This window comes from Salvelinus fontinalis, chromosome 22, assembly GCF_029448725.1.
Source record: "Salvelinus fontinalis isolate EN_2023a chromosome 22, ASM2944872v1, whole genome shotgun sequence".
Lineage (NCBI taxonomy): Eukaryota > Metazoa > Chordata > Actinopteri > Salmoniformes > Salmonidae > Salvelinus > Salvelinus fontinalis.
The window spans coordinates 37,473,005-37,492,767 of NC_074686.1; the positions used below are offsets into that span (position 1 = coordinate 37,473,005).

The window sequence follows — 19,763 nt, forward strand, 5'->3', positions numbered from 1 at the left end:
ACTGCAGTAGAGCCTGCCACAGATCTATATGGAACACGCTTCAACTGCAGTAGAGCCTGTCACAGATCTACATGGAACACTCTTCAACTGCAGTAGAGCCTGTCACAGATCTACATGGAACACTCTTCAACTGCAGTAGAGCCTGCCACAGATCTACATGGAACACACTTCAACTGCAGTAGAGCCTGCCACAGATCTACATGGAACACACTTCCACTGCAGTAGAGCCTGCCACAGATGTGCATGGAACACACTTCAACAGCAGTAGAGCCTGCCACAGATCTACATGGAACACTCTTCAACTGCAGTAGAGCCTGCCACAGATCTACATGGAACACACTTCAACTGCAGTAGAGCCTGCCACAGATCTACATGGAACACTCTTCAACTGCATTAGAGCCTGCCACAGATCTACTTGGAACACGCTTCAACTGCAGTAGAGCCTGCCACAGATCTACATGGAACACGCTTCAACTGAAATATAACAACATCTGTATTGTTTCTGAGCAACTGCTCCAGTCTTGCACTCTGCTGACAGGTCTGGTAATATCAGATAATAATATGCTGTTCAAAATCAATAGTACATTGAGAATGATCGTTAACAATGATGTTTGGAATGTACAGTTCATACCTTATAAATGACAGGGTTCAGATCAATATGATGTGTGTGCTGTGTGAAACAGGGTTCAATATGCTGTTTGTGTCACACGCTGATCTGTTTCACCTGTCCCTGTGATTGTCTCCACCCCCTCCAGGTGTCGCTTATTTTCCCCAGTGTATTTATCCCTGTGTTTCCTGTCGCTCTGTACCAGTGTATTTATCCCTGTGTTTCCTGTCTCTCTGTACCAGTGTATTTATCCCTGTGTTTCCTGTCTCCCTGTACCAGTGTATTTATCCCTGTGTTTCCTGTCTCTCTGTACCAGTGTATTTATCCCTGTGTTTCCTGTCGCTCTGTACCAGTGTATTTATCCCTGTGTTTCCTGTCTCCCTGTACCAGTGTATTTATCCCTGTGTTTCCTGTCGCTCTGTACCAGTGTATTTATCCCTGTGTTTCCTGTCGCTCTGTACCAGTGTATTTATCCCTGTGTTTCCTGTCTCTCTGTACCAGTGTATTTATCCCTGTGTTTCCTGTCTCCCTGTACCAGTGTATTTATCCCTGTGTTTCCTGGCGCTCTGTACCAGTGTATTTATCCCTGTATTTCCTGTCTCTCTGTACCAGTGTATTTATCCCTGTGTTTCCTGTCGCTCTGTACCAGTGTATTTATCCCTGTGTTTCCTGTCGCTCTGTACCAGTGTATTTATCCCTGTGTTTCCTGTCTCTCTGTGCCAGTGTTTTTATCCCTGTGTTTCCTGTCGCTCTGTACCAGTGTATTTATCCCTGTATTTCCTGTCTCTCTGTACCAGTGTATTTATCCCTGTGTTTCCTGTCGCTCTGTACCAGTGTATTTATCCCTGTGTTTCCTGTCTCTCTGTGCCAGTGTATTTATCCCTGTGTTTCCTGTCTCCCTGTGCCAGTGTATTTATCCCTGTGTTTCCTGTCTCCCTGTGCCAGTGTGTTTATCCCTGTGTTTCCTGTCTCTCTGTGCCAGTGTATTTATCCCTGTGTTTCCTGTCTCTCTGTGCCAGTGTATTTATCCCTGTATTTCCTGTCTCTCTGTACCAGTGTATTTATCCCTGTGTTTCCTGTCTCCCTGTACCAGTGTATTTATCCCTGTGTTTCCTGTCTCTCTGTGCCAGTGTATTTATCCCTGTGTTTCCTGTCTCTCTGTGCCAGTGTATTTATCCCTGTGTTTCCTGTCTCTCTGTACCAGTGTATTTATCCCTGTGTTTCCTGTCTCTCTGTACCAGTGTATTTATCCCTGTGTTTCCTGTCTCTCTGTACCAGTGTATTTATCCCTGTGTTTCCTGTCTCTCTGTACCAGTGTATTTATCCCTGTGTTTCCTGTCTCTCTGTGCCAGTTCGTCTTGCATGTTTAGTCAAGTCAACCAGCGTGTTTTTCCCCGTACTCCTTTTCTATTTTCTTTTGCTAGTCTTTCCGGTTCTGACCCCTGCCTGACTGGACTACTTTCCCACCTGCCTGCCCTGATCTTGAATCTGCCTGCCCTTCGGTACCTATTGGACTCTGATCTGGTTTTGACCTTTTTGCCTGTCCACGACCATTCTCTTGCCTACCCTCTTTTGGATTAATAAACATTGTAAGACTCCAACAATCTGCCTCCTGTGTCTGCATCTGGGTCTTGCCTTGTGCCTTGATAGTTTGTGCCATGTGAAAGAAGGACATTTTCCAGATTGACTGACCATGACTTAAAGTAATGATGTACTATTGTTTGTCTTTGCTTATTTGAGCTGTTCTTGCCATAATATGGACTTGGTCTTTCACCAAATAGGGCTATCTTCTGTATACCACCCCTACCTTGTTACAACACAACTGATTGGCTCAAACGCATTAAGAAGGAATGCAATTCCACAAATTAACTTTTCATTTGTGGAATTTAACTTTTCTAGAATCTCAAATATATGTTGATTTGTTTAACGCTTTTTTGGTTGCTACATGATTCCAAATGTGTTATTTCATTGTTCTGATGTCTCCACTATTCTAGGAAAAATAAAAATAAAGTTTCATTTAAGTTATGCTACATTTCCTGGCGCCTCCCTCATATCAGCATTGGGTTGGACACAAGGCTGTAGCCAATATGCATATATCCTACACTTTCACCTGTAGGCTTTGTTATTTATGTATTATTCCAATGTTGGGCATCTCTGATCCAATTCTGATCTGAGAAATTGTTTGATATTGCGATGTACAGTCTTATCCGAAATGTTTTTTTACTTGTCCCGGACAAGAAGACAAGTGTTAATGTCGAGACCTGAGTCAGTAGAACATCAGTAATTCAACTCCAGGTAGAGTTTGCAGATCAGGGGTTTATGCAGCAGACAACCGTTTGCTCCACTCCAATTCTCACATAAAAGTATACCACACAGGTATGTACCATACAGGTATACCACACAGGTATGTACCATACAGGTGTGTACCATACAGGTATACTATACAGGTATACATCATACAGGTATACACCACTAAGGTATGTACCATACAGGTATACACCATACAGGTATACTATACAGGTATGTACCATACAGGTATACTATACAGGTATACACCATACAGGTATACCACACAGGTATGTACCATACAGGTATGTACCACAGGGGTATACTATACAGGTATACACCATACAGGTATGTACCACACAGGTATACTATACAGGTATGTACCATACAGGTATACCATACAGGTGTGTACCATACAGGTATACTATACAGGTATGTACCATACAGGTATGTACCACACAGGTATACTATACAGGTATACACCATACAGGTATACAATACAGGTATGTACCATACAGGTATACTATACAGGTATACACCATACAGGTATGTACCACACATGTATACTATACAGGGATACACAATACAGGTATACTATACAGGAATACACTATGCAGGTATGTACCACACAGGTATACTATACAGGAATACACTATGCAGGTATATACCACACGGGTATACTATACAGGTATACACTATACAGGTATATACCATACAGGTAAATACCACACAGGTATACTATACAGGTATACAGGTATATACCATACAGGTAAATACCACACAGGTATACTATACAGGTATATACTATACAGGTATACTATACAGGTATACAGCATACAGGTATATGCTATACAGGTATGTACCATGCAGATATACTATACAGGTATACACCATACAGGTATATACCATACAGGTATATACCATACAGGTATACTATACAGGTATATACCATACAGGTATACTATGCAGGTATACACTATGCAGGTATACTATACAGGTATATATTATGCAGGTATACTATACAGGAATACACTATGCAGGTATGTACCACACAGGTATACTATACAGGAATACACTATGCAGGTATATACCACACGGGTATACTATACAGGTATACACTATACAGGTATATACCATACAGGTAAATACCACACAGGTATACTATACAGGTATACAGGTATATACCATACAGGTAAATACCACACAGGTATACTATACAGGTATATACTATACAGGTATACTATACAGGTATACAGCATACAGGTATATGCTATACAGGTATGTACCATGCAGATATACTATACAGGTATACACCATACAGGTATATACCATACAGGTATATACCATACAGGTATACTATACAGGTATATACCATACAGGTATACTATGCAGGTATACACTATGCAGGTATACTATACAGGTATGTACTATGCAGGTATACTATACAGGTATACTACACAGGTATATACTATACAGGTATATACTATGCAGGTATACTATACAGGTATATACTATACAGGTATATACAGTGCAGGTATATACTATGCAGGTATATACTATACAGGTATATACAGTGCAGGTATATACTATGCAGGTATACTATACAGGTATATACTATACAGGCATATACTATACAGGTATATACTATACAGGCATATACCATGCAGGTATACTATACAGGTATATACTATGCAGGTATACTATACAGGTATATACTATGCAGGTATACTATACAGGTATATACTATGCAGGTATACTATACAGGTATATACTATGCAGGTATACTATATCTATTCACTTCACTCAACATCATGATCGTTTGAAATGTTAACAAGATTCATCATGACAGTTGAACTTAGACACTTCACACAGGCTGTATCTCAATGGTCTTCAGCTGTTTCCTTTCCTCCTCTCCTTCCCTTCATCTACACTACATTGAAAAAGAATTGGACAAGTGTAAGCAAGTTCCCAGTACGCTTTCCCCTACATTGCTTCTACCTGTCCAGGTGTTCACATCAGTGCAGCTGAAGAACAGGGACATGCATTGATGGCCAATAAGAGCTTGGAATAAATTGACCAATTAGAGAGAAGGTTGTTGGTTCGGTGCGTGAAAATAGAACACATACAGGTTGCCTGGAGACCAAGAATACAGGTAATGGGTGTGATGCTCAATGGGGCGGGAGTGTTTACGCATGTGAGTAAACACACCCGCTATAAATCATGTGATAATACAGTATATTCATGTATGCATTGTATGTATTCAATTCCACACAGATTGCTTTACCCAACACAAAATTCCTCTTAGGAGAATTAGTGTTATTGAATTGAGTAAAATTGGTCTTCCTATTTGTTCTAAAATGACATGAGAAAAGTACATTTCTTATATTTTATAACAGTGAGGTGGAATACGATGCAAAAAATCATTGACGAGTAAATTCAAAGAACAAATGTATGAGAGTTGCCAAATCACTCCTTATCAAGACCATTATTCAAATAGCTTATATACTTTTCAACATATGTGACCACCATTCAAATAGCTTATAGACTTTTCAACATATGTGACCATTATTCAAATAGCTTATAGACTTTTCAACATATGTGACCACCATTCAAATAGCTTATAGACTTTTCAACATATGTGACCATTATTCAAATAGCTTATAGACTTTTCAACATATGTGACCATTATTCAAATAGCTTATAGACTTTTCAACATATGTGACCATTATTCAAATAGCTTATAGACTTTTCAACATATGTGACCATTATTCAAATAGCTTATAGACTTTTCAACATATGCGACCATTATTCAAATAGCTTATAGACTTTTCAACATATGCGACCATTATTCAAATAGCTTATAGACTTTTCAACATGTGTGACCACCATTCAAATAGCTTATAGACATTTCAACATTTGTGATTTGACAACGTTCAGCTCATTTTAAAAGAGGACACATGTGCACCACATAAAGACCGTGTAAAACCAGTGGTCACCCTATGGGGATTCTCTTCCTGATGGCTGTACCGTTTCCACTTTGGACAGGGTGGCAGGCACCTTCCCCTCCCCTGCTCCAGGGGCCTTCATAACAGCCGTCCCCATCTCCCTCTGTGCCCCCCCCTCTGTCCCTCCTTTCCTTCCACACTCCACCCCTCCCTTCTCACTCTCTCTCCGATATAGCCTCTCTTTCAATCGGCTCCTAGAGAAGGACCAGATAAGGAGGCCCGCCACGGTCAGACCCGTTCCCAGGCAGGTGAGACCGATCCCGGCCGCCACGCAGTGATGCAGACCCCTGTTAAAGCTGACAGCCTGGGTGTCTATGAAGAGGAGGTCCCCCTCCCCGAAGGACTCGATCCTGGAGGGGCCGAAGTAACCCACGGACAGACTGACCAGACCAGAGGTCACTATCAGGAGACCAAGGGCCAGAGAGACCTGAGAGAGAGGGGGAGAGCGGGGTGAGGAGTAACCCACGGACAGACTGACCAGACCAGAGGTCACCATCAGGAGACCAAGGGCCAGAGAGACCTGAGAGAGAGGGGGAGGGGTGAGGGGGGAAAGAGAGAGAGCGAGAGAGAGCGAGTGGGTGAGGGGGGAAAGAGAGAGAGAGCGAGAGAGAGAGAGCGGGGTGAGGAGAGAAAGAGAGAGGGAGAGCGGGGTGAGGAGGGAAAGAGAGAGAGAGAGCGAGAGAGAGAGAGTTACGAAGGGACCGGAAAGGAAGATAGGGAGACAGAGAGTGACAAGATGAGGTAGAGAAAGAGGGTAGAGACAGACAGAGGGAGGAGGGGAGTTCAGAAATATATGAGAGAGAGAGAGAGAAAGACAGAGATATAGACAGAGATACAGACAGAGATACAGACAGACAGACAGACAGACAGACAGACAGACAGACAGACAGACAGACAGACAGCAGACAGACAGACAGACAGACAGAGAAACAGACAGACAGACAGAGAAACAGACAGACAGACAGAGAAACAGACAGACAGACAGACAGACAGACAGTGCGCGAGAGAGATATAGAGAGACATGGAGAGAGAGACAGAGAGACAGAGAGAGAGAGGAGGTCAAACAGTCATTGATAGTGCATTAGTTATCTACCTTCCAGAGTGCTGAGCTCCACCTCGGGGGCGATCTCAAGGTCTGGACGTCTCCCTCAGGGTCTCTATCCCACCCTGACGCAGTGCTGCACCCCTCGTAGAAATGGTGCAGGTAGGAACGCACCCCAAACTGCAGACAGGCACAGCTAGAACCTACCTGTGGGAGGGAACCATAGAAATAGAAGACGTAGAATGGATATTCCCATTCAAACATCATTCCATGGTGAGTAATCTTGGCATCCTGAACCAAATAATAAATACCAGTGTATAAATGTGTAATTCAAACTAAGATTCTACTGAGAGCAGATTAGTAAGATCTTACCCCACAGCCTGAGGACCCTGCCCCACATCCAGATGAGTTACATGCCTCAGAGCACGACGCCATCACACCTCACACACCTGGAGACGCACACGCACAGGCACACACGCACGCACGCACGCACACACACACACACACACACACACAATTGGGGTTATCTTTCCCTAACTGTTTCCAAGGCCTACAGACATACATCAAACTGTCTCGTCTCCTGCTTTAGACTGTAAAATACAATAATATATAAACCCTAGATTGCTGATGCTATGTATTGGCCATTGAGAGGCTTTGAAGCCACTGATCGGCCATATTGGCACTCCCCGGTAGAAGAAGTGCTCCATAGGAATTAAATAAATTCTACAGTATTTCAATTAAATGTACCAAAGACAAAATTACACATATTTAAGTATAATATTTTTTATTATAGTGGGAACAGTAACATTAGTAATCAAAAATATATATACTTTAAGGATTCTTTTTTTTTACAGTTTTTTTAAAATGTATTTATGTTTAGCTCACATAATATAATGATAAAGTATGCATTAAGGTGTCTGTAATATAATAAATGTGTCTACAACTAATGTAGACATGAATATAAATGCATTTCTATAACTACCAAAATAGTGTAGGAGTGCCAAGATGGAGGCTCAGTGGGTAGCTTCAGCACAGAGCCCCTTACCAGTCATCTAGTGTATATATAAATCATTGGCAGACTGTAGACAACCAACAGCAACTGTCTCCTTGTCTCCTACTGTAGACTACCAGTGAAGCCTCCTCAGAGGAAGAAGGGGAGTACCATCCTCAGTGAATTTCAGAATAATAGTGAAAGTTATCATTTTTAGATAAAACTATACTAAATATATTCATGTCACCAAATAATTGATTAAAACACACTGTTATGCAATGAAGGACTACAGTAGCCTCAACAGCACTCTGTAGGGTAGCACCATGGTGTAGCCGGAGGACAGCTAGTTTCCGTCCTCCTCTGGGTACATTGACTTCAATACAAACCCTAGGAGGCTCATGGTTCTCACTCCCTTCCATAGACTTAAACAGCAATAATGACAACTTCCGGAGGACATCCTCTAACCTATCAGAGCTCTTGCAGCATGAACTGACATGTTGTGCACCCAATCAAAGGAACAGAGAATGAATCTAGTACTGAAAGCATACACTACAGCTAGCTAGCACTGCAGTGCATAAAATATGGGGAGTAGTTGACTCAAGGAAAGAGAAAGACAATAGTTGAACAAATTAAATTCTTCCAAAATGGAGAAGCAAGAGAGAGAGAGAGAGTGAGAGAGAGAGAGAGAGAGAGAGAGAGAGAGAGAGCTAGCTATATTTTGTTCTATTTAAAAAAAAAAAATTGCTTTCACTTATTTAGCTAGTGAATGCAGCTAGCTAGTTTAGCCTACTCAAACAGAGAGGGATGCCATGTTAGCTAGATGGCTATGGCTAGCCAACACTGGAACGCTTCCAAGTAAGCTTTTGGTTTTATAAATTTATTGCCACCTGGGGCTGCCGGTGTAACTGCTAAACTGCTTGTTGAACACTGTACTGCATGATTGTAGTGGGTTTACTAACGTGTTAGTTTTAGTAGCTATGTTGACTATGACGTTAGTTAATATGGTGACAACGATGTAAGAACATTAAGAACACATTCTTATTTTCAATGACGGCCAAGGAACCTGAACGAGGCAGAACGACAGATTTTTAACCTTGTCAGCTCGGGGGATCCAATCTTGCAACCTTACAGTTAACTAGTCCAATGCTCTAACACCTGATTACATTGCACTCCACGAAGAGCCTGCCTGTTAGAGAATGCAGTAAGCTAAGGTAAGTTGCTAACTAGCATTAAACTTATCTTATAAAAAACAATCAATCAATGACTGTCATTGCTCCAATGTGTACTTAACCATAAACATCAATGCCTTTCTTAAAATCAATACACAAGTATATATTTTTAAACCTGCATATTTAGCTAAAAGAAATCCAGGTTAGCAGGCAATATTAACCAGGTGAAATTGTGTCATTTCTCTCTGCAACAGTTTGGGCCGCTTGGCTCTTTGCGAACTAATTTGCCAGAATTTTACGTAATTATGACAACATTGAAGCTTGTGCAATGTAACACAAATATTTAGACTCATGGATGCCACCCGTTAGATAAAATACGGAACGGAATAAACGTTTTGTTTTCGAGGTGATAGTTTCCGGATTAGTCAAAGGTATATGGTTTAGAGAGAAATAGTCGACGCGTTATAATTCCTGTAATTACTTGCGGCTGAACTTGAAAGGGGTTCCTTCGTTATTTTACCGTTCATGTCTTCCATAGAGAATGTCTTGATCTACTTCAAATAAGGTCTGTGTTTCGTGCAGGCTTAAACCGCCTCGACGTTTTGATACCCGTGTAAATCTCACTAGGATAAGGTAACGTTTGTCAACATATTTTCATAAATCCACTCTAAAGAAAAAATTATCTTTGATTATTTTTAGCAAATATTGATCAGAGTTACCTTGTCCTATGGATATCTATACAGTTATAAAATTGGCACGGTGGTGTAAGCCTACACGAAACACAGTTCTTATTTTAAGTGAATCTAAAAATATCCTATGGAATAAATGTTTTTGTGCACTGAAGCCCACAAGTGAAGTGAAAAGGTGAGAGGAGGAGAGCGCGTAGATACGAGAAGAAATTAATGAGCTAAGTGATCATGCTGTTTGTATGTGGCTGCTATGAAAGTCAACTGTGTTTGCTTGTGATCTGGGGTGTAGAAACGGAAGCAAATGTCTGTTATGGAAACGGAAGCAAATGTCTGTTACGGAAACGGAAGCAAATGTCAACCCAATTGAGATGGTTTGGGTTGGGTTGGACCGCAGAGTGAAGGAAAAGCAGCCAACAAGTTCTCAGCATATGTGGGAACTCCTTCAAGACTGTTGGAAAAGCATTCCAGGTGACTACCTCATGAAGCTGGTTAGAGAAAGCTTTGCAAACACCTGGCAATCATCAAAGCAAAGGGTGGCTACTTTGAAGAATCTCAAATATATTTTGATTTGTTAAACATTTTTGGTTACTACATGATTCCATATGTTTAATTTCATAGTTTGGATGTCTTCACTATTATTCTACAATGTAGAAAATAGTAAAAATAAAGAAAAACCCCGGAATGAGTAGGTGTGTACAAACTTTTGACTGGTACTATACATCAAAGGAGACTTAAATAAACTCAGCAAAAAAAGAAACGTCCCTTTTTCAGGACCCTGTCTTTCAAACATAATTCATAAAAATCCAAATAACTTCACAGATCTTCATTGTAAAGGGTTTAAACACTGTTTCCCATGCTTGTTCAATGAACCATAAACAAATAATGAACATGCACCTGTGGAACGGTCGTTAAGACACTAACAGCTTACAGACGGTAGGCAATTAAGGTCACAGTTATGAAAACTTAGGACACTAAAGAGGCCTTTCTACTGACTCTGAAAAACACCAAAAGACAGGATTGTCAGTGTTCTGCCATGACCAGCGAAGAGCCTGGATCTCAATTCCATTGAGCACATCTGGGACCTGTTGGATCGGAGGGCTAGGGCCATTCCCCCCAGAAATGAGGAGATGAGCAGGAGATGCACTGCAGTACTTAATGTAGCTGGTGGCCACACCAGATACTGACTGTTTCTTTTGATTTTGACCCCCCTTTGTTCAGAGACACATTATTCCATTTCTGTTAGTCACATGTCTGTGGAACTTGTTCAGTTTATGTCTCAGTTGTTGAATCTTGTTATGTTCATACAAATATTTATGCATGTTAAGTCTGCTGAAAATAAACACAGTTGACAGTGAGAGGACATTTATTTTTTTGCTGAGTTTATAATAAAACCGTTTGACATAGAAACACCAGAAACACCAGGCAGTTTTCTTTTAATAATATTTATTCATTATAAAAGTATTACAAATATTAAAAACATTCCACCCATGAGGCCACTAGAGTGCCATTTGGTCATTTTACTGCAGGAAAGATATTTCAAAAGTTCCTAAGAAAAACATGAAATCTTAATATATTGTTAAGGAATTGTACCTACTAATTATCTTATGAACTTCTTATTGTTTTTCTTAAGAAGCTTCCTAAGTTTTTTGCATAAGAAGTGTTTTGTGAAACGAGGCCCCGTCGCTTCAGTATTCCCTGTGTGTCTGCTTCGCCTCAGTGTCGTCAAGCAACGTTAGAAGGATAGCGCTCTGTCTGTGTAGGATGATGCCATGACGCCAAGGCCCAAGGGTTGATAGCCACCCACGGATGAGTCACACACACACACACACACACACACACACACACACACACACACACACACACACACACACACACACACACACACACTGGGTCTATAAGGAGCTATTCTCTTCTTACTTGAATAGCTTGAGTGAGACCAGAAATGGGTACACTAGAGACTTACTCTTAACACTTGACAGGATGCGTTGTGTGCAAGCAACACTGTCAAGATAGCTAGCTCATCTATTATTATCACTGACCTGAGGTGCATGATGTGTCATGAATAGAGAGACGTGCGACACAACATATTCAATGTATCACATTTAGATACCCGACTGGTTCTCGCCAGCCAATTCCTCCGCTTCTTTTTCCCCACATTGTTTGTTCAGATTAAAGACGGCAAGACTAAATGTCGATAAATTGATCGATTTAGTTAGTTAGTTTTCAATTGCGGTGCTGAAAACAGACCATTCTCCCCACAGCGGTAGACAGAAGATAATGTAGTGTCTCAACTCATTCCCCCAATCCTCATTGTCCAATTACGTGCTATAAAATACCGTTTTCACAACTCTAGAGAAACTCTTTGCAAAACATGTATTTTAATAACATGAACGACAAGTTCACTAGAGGCTATTTAGGCTCAAATGCTTTTTCTAATCTTACCTGATCCTGAGTGCTCGCTTCCCCGCCACGGTCTTACTCGAGTCCCATTGCCGAACGCGCTCTAAGAACCAGCGAATCTACACTTGACGTGACAACAACACTCAATTTGCAATAGAGACCCTGTGCGCAGGTGCACAGCTCCAACCCATTTGTTATCAGAAGAACCCGGTTGTCACTAGTTACCACAGCCATGGCTACACCCTGCCTATTTCTTCAATTGATCTGTTTCCTTAATAAATAGCCTAGATTTTCAATAATGAGATTTCCTCCTAAAACCTACCTCGACACTCCGGCAGTGCGTGCCTGTAGCACATGGAGTTGGGCAGTGATGGTTAGTGGAAATCAAAATGCAAACGGGAGTTGAGATCCACAGGCTGTATCGAATATCGAACTCCAAACGTTCAAGTTGTCGAGACAAGTCTACTGACCACAGAGTGACAATATAACGTACTCTTTTTGGAGGGGCAGGTTTCTACGCAATGGCTTCTGTAGGCTATTCAGTTCTGTAATTCAACACATCCTATGCAATGGTAAGATGTTATGCGAGTGAAGTCGAACACTCACACACACACACACACACACACACACACACACACACACACACACACACACACACACACACACACACACACACACACACACACACACACACACACACACACACACACGCACACACACACACACAAACACTGAGTCACATCCTGATTATGTGGGTTATGTAAATGTTTAATTTAGTTCTGGCCATGTATAATTCATACAGTATGTAATATCCTAAACCAGTGACACAACACGTCCCACAGAAAGACAACAACAAAACATTTCCTAGGACTTCCCAAATGACACCATATTCCCTACATAGTGCACTACGGAATAGGGTGCCGGTTGGGATATAAACCCTCATTTAGGGAAACCAAATAAAAGAAGAAGAAGGGAAGCTTGGTAACCAAATTCAACTCTTCATTGTCATGCCAACCAAACACTTTTATTTTTTATTAACTGTTTAACTGTTTATTCAGTTGATTATTGGTCTTGATCACAACTGTACTACTGTGTTTTAAAGGTGCAACACAAAAGATTATTTTGAATTTTTGCATTGTAATTTCAGAAAATGTCGCTAATATATCTGTCTATAATAGTGGAATGATAGTGTTTCACTCACAGTGTTGTGATTGGCTGTGATACTCGCCTATTGATTTTTTTCCTGCCGGAGCGACATCTGTTGTCAAACTGTTGTCAAACTGTTGTCAAACTGGGAAAGCTGTTCTGACTTTGTGGGTGTGTTCAATTTCAGCTTTCGTGAGAAAACAAGCACTGAATAGTGTAGAAAATCATTGTACCATCTAAATTTCTGTGAGACATCTTTTCAATAACAACAAATTATTGTTTTTTTTACAGCTTTGGAGCTGGTGGACAAAATCTAAATTGCAGAATTGTACGGACATTTTCTGAAATTACAACACAAAAATACAATAAAAAATCCAATGTGTAGCACCTTTAATATCGTTGTGACTCAAGACCATCTTCTCCCACTGGTAGTGAACACAGTGTACCCATATCAGATATTAGGACATTTACAGAGGGAACACAGTGTACCCATATCAGATAGTAGGATATTTACAGAGGGAACACAGTGTACCCATATCAGATAGTAGGATATTTACAGAGGGAACACAGTGTACCCATATCAGATATTAGGATATTTACAGAGGGAACACAGTGTACCCATATCAGATAGTAGGATATTTACAGAGGGAACACAGTGTACTCATTACAGATAGTAGGATATTTACAGAGGGAACACAGTGTACCCATATCAGATAGTAGGATATTTACAGAGGGAACACAGTGTACTCCTAGTAGAAATTGTAGTACGCCTACATAGAGATATGAAACACTCAATCATAAAGAAAACATATCATTAGGAAACAGTTGATTTATTTTAGTAATGAACATTGTCAGTGAGCATGTCACCAAGGGGACACAACAGTCTCCCTCACATCTCTCTCTCTCCCTCTCTCTCTCTCTCTCTCACATCTCCCCCCCCCCCTCTCTCTCTCTCTCACACACATCTCTCTCTCTCTCTCTCATCTCTCCCTCACATCTTTCTCTCTCTCTCTCTCTCACACATCTCTCTCTCTCTCTCTCTCTCTCATCTCTCCCTCACATCTTTCTCTCTCTCTCAACACTCTGGATAAAGGCGCCTGTTATATGACCATATTATGGCCTGCTGCTCTGGGTGTGTGTTTTCTACAGACAGTGGCTGTCACCAATCACACCACACAGACAGGCCAACCACTGAGGCTCTGTGTAGGGACTGCAGAGTTAATCCATTCCCTCCTTATGGAAGGAAGAAGCTACTGAGGCAGAACCACTATAATTACAGTTTCTCTCTCTTTCTCCTCTCCCCCCTGCTCTTTCTCCTAACTCTCTCTCTCAATTTAATTTAAGGGCTTTATTGGCATGGGAAACATATGTTAACATTGCCAAAGCAAGTGAAATAGATATTAAAAAATATTAAATGAACACTAAACATACACTCACAAAAGTTGACATTTCTAATGTCATATTATGTCTTTATACAGTGTTGTAATGATGTGCAAATAGTTAAAGTACAAAGGGAAAATAAATAAACATTTATTGTTGTATTTACAATAGTGTTTGTTCTTCACTGGTTGCACTTTTCTTGTTGCAACAGGTCACATGTCTTGCTGCTGTGATGTCACACTGTGGTATTTCACCCACCAGATGTGGGAGTTTATCAACATTGGATTTGTTTTCAAATTGTTTGTGGGTCTGTGTAATCTGAGGGAAAAATGCATCTCTAATATGGTCATACATTGGGCAGGAGGTTAGGAAGTGCAGCTCAGTTTCCACCTAATTTTGTGGGCAGTGTGCACATAGCCTGTCTTCTCTTGAGAGCCAGGTCTGCCTACGGCGGCCTTTCTCAATAGCAAGGCTATGCTCACTGAGTCTGTACATAGTCAAAGCTTTCCTTAATTTTGGGTCAGTCGCAGTGATCAGATATTCTGCCACTGTGTACTTTCTGTTTAGGGACAAATGGCATTCTAGCTTTTTGTAAATTCTTTCCAATGTGTCAAGTAATTATCTTTTTGTTTTCTCTTGATTTGGTTGGGTCTAATTGTCCTGGGGCTCTGTGGAGTCTGTTTGTGTTGGTGAACAGAGCCCAAAGACCAGCTAATTTAGGGGGGACTCTTCTCCAGTTTAATTTCTCTGTAGTTTATGGCTTTGTTATGGAAGGTTTGGGAATAGCTTCCTTTTAGGTGGTTGTAGAATTTATTGGCTCTTTTCTGGATTTTGATAATTAGCGGGTATCAGCCTAATTCTGCTCTGCATGCATTATTTGGTGTTTTACGTTGTACACTGAGGATATTTTGGGGTATTTGTCACCATTTTGTGAATTCTTGGTTGGTGAGAGGACCCAAGACCTCGCAGGGCAATAGGTTCAATAACTGATTGAAGTATTTTTAGCCAGATCCTAATTGATTTGTTGAATTTTATGTTCCCTTTGAGGGCATAGAAGGACCTTCCTGCCTTGTCTCTCAGATCATTCACGGATTTGTGGAAGTTACCTGTGGCGCTGATGTTTAGGCCGAGGTACGTATCGTTTTTTTTGTGTGCTCTAGGGCAATGGTGTCTAGATGGAAATGGTATTTGTGGTCCTGGCAACTGGACTTTTTTTGGAACACCATCATTTTTGTCTCACTGATATTTGCTGTCAGGGTCCAGGTCTGACAGAATCTGTGCAGAAGATCTAGGTGCTGCTGTAGGCCCTCCTTGGTTGGTGACAGAAGCACCAGATCATCAGCAATCAGTAGACATTTGACTTCAGATTCTCATAGGGTGAAGCCGGGTGCTGCAGACTGTTCTAGTGCCCTCGCCAATTCGTTGATACATATGTTGAAGAGGGTGGGGCTTAAGCTGCATCCCTGTCTCACCTCCCGACCCTGTGTGAAGAAATGTATGTGTTTTTTGCCAATTTTAACTCCACACTTGTTGTTTGTGTACATGGATTTTATAATGTCGTGTGTTTTTCCCCTAACACCACTTTACATGAATTTGTATACCAGGCCCTCAAGCCAAATTGAGTCGAAAGCATTTTTGAAATCAATAAAGCATGAGAAGACATTGCCTTTGTTTTGGTTTGTTTGTTTGCCATTTAGGGTGTGCAGCGTGAATAGGGGGTCTGTCGTACGGTAATTTGGTAAAAGGTCAATTTGACATTGGGTCAGTACATTGTTTTCACTGAGGAAATGTACGAGTCTGCTGTTAATGATAATGCAGAGGATTTTCCCAAGGTTGCTGTTGACGTATATCCCACAGTAGTTATGGAGGTCAGATTTGTCTATACTTTTGTGGACTGGGGGGATCGGTCCTTGGTTCCAAATATTGGGGAATATTGTAGAGCTGAGGATGATGTTAAATAGTTTAAGTATAGCCCATTGGAATGTGTGGTCTGTATATTTGATCATTTCATTTAGGATACCATCAACCCCACAGGCCTTTCTGGGTTGGAGGCTTTGTATTTTGTCCTTCAGTTCATTCAATGTAATTGGAGAATCCAGTGGGTTCTGGTAGTCTTTAATAATTGATTCTAGGATTTATATTTTATCATGTATATGTTTTTGCTGTTTGTTCTTTGTTATAGAGACAAAAATATTGGAGAAGTGGTTTACCCAGACATCTCTGTTTTGGATAGATAACTCTTTGTGTTGTTGTTTGTTTTCCAATTTTTCCAGAAGTGGATTCTTTAATTAGAATTCTGACGTGCTGTTCCTTCTTTCTCCATAGTCTATTTCTGTATTGTTTTAGTGATTCACCATAGTGAAGGCGTAGACTCAGGTTTTCTCTATTGTTTTAGTGTTTCACCATAGTGAAGGCGTAGACTCAGGTTTTCTGTATTGTTTTAGTGATTCACCGTAGTGAAGGCGTAGACTCAGGTTTTCTGTATTGTTTTAGTGATTCACCGTAGTGAAGGCGTAGACTCAGGTTTTCTGTATTGTTTTAGTGATTCACCGTAGTGAAGGCGTAGACTCAGGTTTTCTGTATTGTTTTAGTGATTCACCATAGTGAAGGCGTAGACTCAGGTTTTCTGGTTCTCTATGTTTTAGGTTGGATAGATTTCTCAATTTATTTCTTAGGTTTTTGCATTCTTCATCAAACCATTTGCCATTGTTGTTAATTTTTTTAGGTTGTCTGCTTGAAATGTTTAGATTTGATAGGAAAGCTGAGAGGTCAAATATACAGTACCTGTCAAAAGTTTGGACACAACTACTCATTCAAGGGTTTTTCTTTATTTGTACTATTTGATATGAAGACATCACAACTATGAAACAACAAATATGGAATAATGTAGTAACCCAAAAAATGTTAAACAAAACAAAATATATTTTAGATTTGAGAATCTTGAAAGTAGCCACCCTTTGCCTTGATGACAGTTTTCCACACTCTTGGCTTTCTCTCAACCAGCTTCACCTGGAATGCTTTTCCAACAGGCTTGAGGTAGTTCCCACATGTGCTGAGCACTTGTTGGCTGCTTTTCCTTTACTCTGCAAAATGACTCATTCCAAACCATCTCAATTGGTTTTGAGGTCGGGTGTTTGTGGAGTCCAGGTCATCTAATGCAGCACTCCATCATTCTCCTTATTGGCCCTTACACAGCCTGGAGGTGTGTTGGGTCATTGTCCTGTTGAAAAACAAATGATAGTCCCACTAAGCGTAAACCAGATTGGATGGCGTATTGCAGCAGAATGCTGTGGTAGCCATGCTGGTTAAGTTCGCCTAAAATTCTAAATAAAATACTGACAGTATCACCAGCAAAGCACCCCAACACCATCACACCTCCTCCTCCGTGCTTCACGTTGGGAACCAGACATGTGGAGATTATCCGTTCATGTACTCTGCGTCTCACAAAGACACGGCGGGTTGGAATCAGAAATCTCACATTTGGACTCAGATTTACACCGGTCTAACGTCCATTGCTCGTGTTTCTTGGCCCAAGCAAGTCTCTTCTTCTTATTGGTGTCCTTCAGTAGTGGTTTCTTTGCAGCAATCAGACCATGACGGCCTGATTCACGCAGTCTCCTCTGAACAGTTGATGTTGAGATGTGTCTGTTAGTTGAGCTCTGTGAAGCATTTATTTGGGCTGCAATTTCTGAGACTGGTAACTCTAATGAACATATCCTTTGCAGCAGAGGTAACTCTAGGTCTTCCATTCCTGTGGCAGTCCTCATGAGAGCCAGGTTCATCACAACTCTTGATTGCTTTTGTGATTCCACTTGAAGAAACTTTAAAAGTTCTTGAAATTTTCCCAGATTGATTGACCTTTGTGTCTTCAAGTAATGATGGACTGCCGTTTCTCTTTGCTCATTTGAGCTGTTCTTGCCATAATATGGACTTGGTCTTTTACCAATAGGGCTATCTTCTGTATACTCCCCCTACCTTGTCACAACACAACTGATTGGCTCAAACGCATTAACAAGGAAAGAAATTCCACAAATTAACTTTTAACAAGGCACACCTGTTAATTGAAATGCAATCCAGGTGACTACCTCATGAAACTGGTTGAGAGAAAGCCAAGCGTGTGCAAAGCTGTCATCAAGGCAAAGGGTGGCTACTTTGAAGCATCTCAAATATATTTGGATTTGTTTAACACTTTTTTGGTTACTACATGATTCCATATGTGTTATTTCATAGTTTTGATGTTTTCACTATTATTTTTCAATGTAGAACAGAGTAAAAAGAAAGAAAAACCCCGGAACTGTCACGGATCCCTCCGGAACTTCATTAGCACACCTGTCCCCCTCTTCCCACTGATTATTTTTTTATTTTTTTATTTCACCTTTATTTAACCAGGTAGGCTAGTTGAGAACAAGTTCTCATTTGCAACTGCGACCTGGCCAAGATAAAGCATAGCAGTGTGAACAGACAACAACACAGAGTTACACATGGAGTAAACAATAAACAAGTCAATAACATAGTAGGAGAAAAAAAAGAGAATCTATATACAATGTGTGCAAAAGGCATGAGGAGGTAGGCAATAAATAGGCCATAGGAGCGAATAATTACAATTTAGCAGATTAACACTGGGGTGATAAATCATCAGATGATCATGTGCAAGTAGAGATTAGTACTTGTATAAGTGTGCCCTTTGGTTTCCACTGGGCTGCCGATTATTGTTACAATGTCCGTTGGTGCGTGTGAGTTCCTGTGCTGTGTGTTTTGGGCCTTCGTGCCATTGTGGATTGTGAAGCTGATTACGGCTCTCGTCCCGTGTGGTAATCATTGTGCGAGTGTGTCATTTATTCGAGGTTCTCCTCGCTCTTTTGTTTGGGTTTCAACCCTGTGTTTTTTGTTACGTGTTTGTTTGGTCTTCGTCCCCGTGTCTTTTACACGGCACGCCGTAATTTGGGCTGAATAAAAACCCTATTACGCATTCCTGCGCCTGTCTCCCGGGTAGACATTAGTCCAGGGTGGAGTGGTGGGCCAGGTAGACATTAGTCCAGGGTGGAGTG

The 19,763-nt window shown here is 41.0% G+C and overlaps 1 protein-coding gene across 2 annotated transcripts; it reads right to left on the reverse strand.

Moving 5' to 3' along the window:
* Positions 1 to 2,903: 2,903 nt before the first annotated feature.
* LOC129820285 (neurensin-1-like) lies at positions 2,904 to 12,788 on the reverse strand. Of its 2 annotated transcripts, none has more exons than XM_055877348.1 (4): positions 12,512 to 12,788; positions 7,313 to 7,389; positions 6,992 to 7,147; positions 2,904 to 6,325 (listed from the first exon to the last, which is right to left on the reverse strand). In XM_055877348.1, the coding sequence occupies exons 2-4, from the start codon at positions 7,373 to 7,375 to the stop codon at positions 5,891 to 5,893; spliced, it is 654 nt and encodes a 217-aa protein (XP_055733323.1). In that variant the 5' UTR covers positions 7,376 to 7,389; positions 12,512 to 12,788; the 3' UTR covers positions 2,904 to 5,890. The 2 variants fall into 2 exon arrangements, with proteins under 2 accessions (XP_055733323.1, XP_055733322.1); XM_055877347.1 differs by lacking the exon at positions 12,512 to 12,788 and adding an exon at positions 12,232 to 12,471.
* Between the last annotated feature and the right edge of the window lie 6,975 nt (positions 12,789 to 19,763).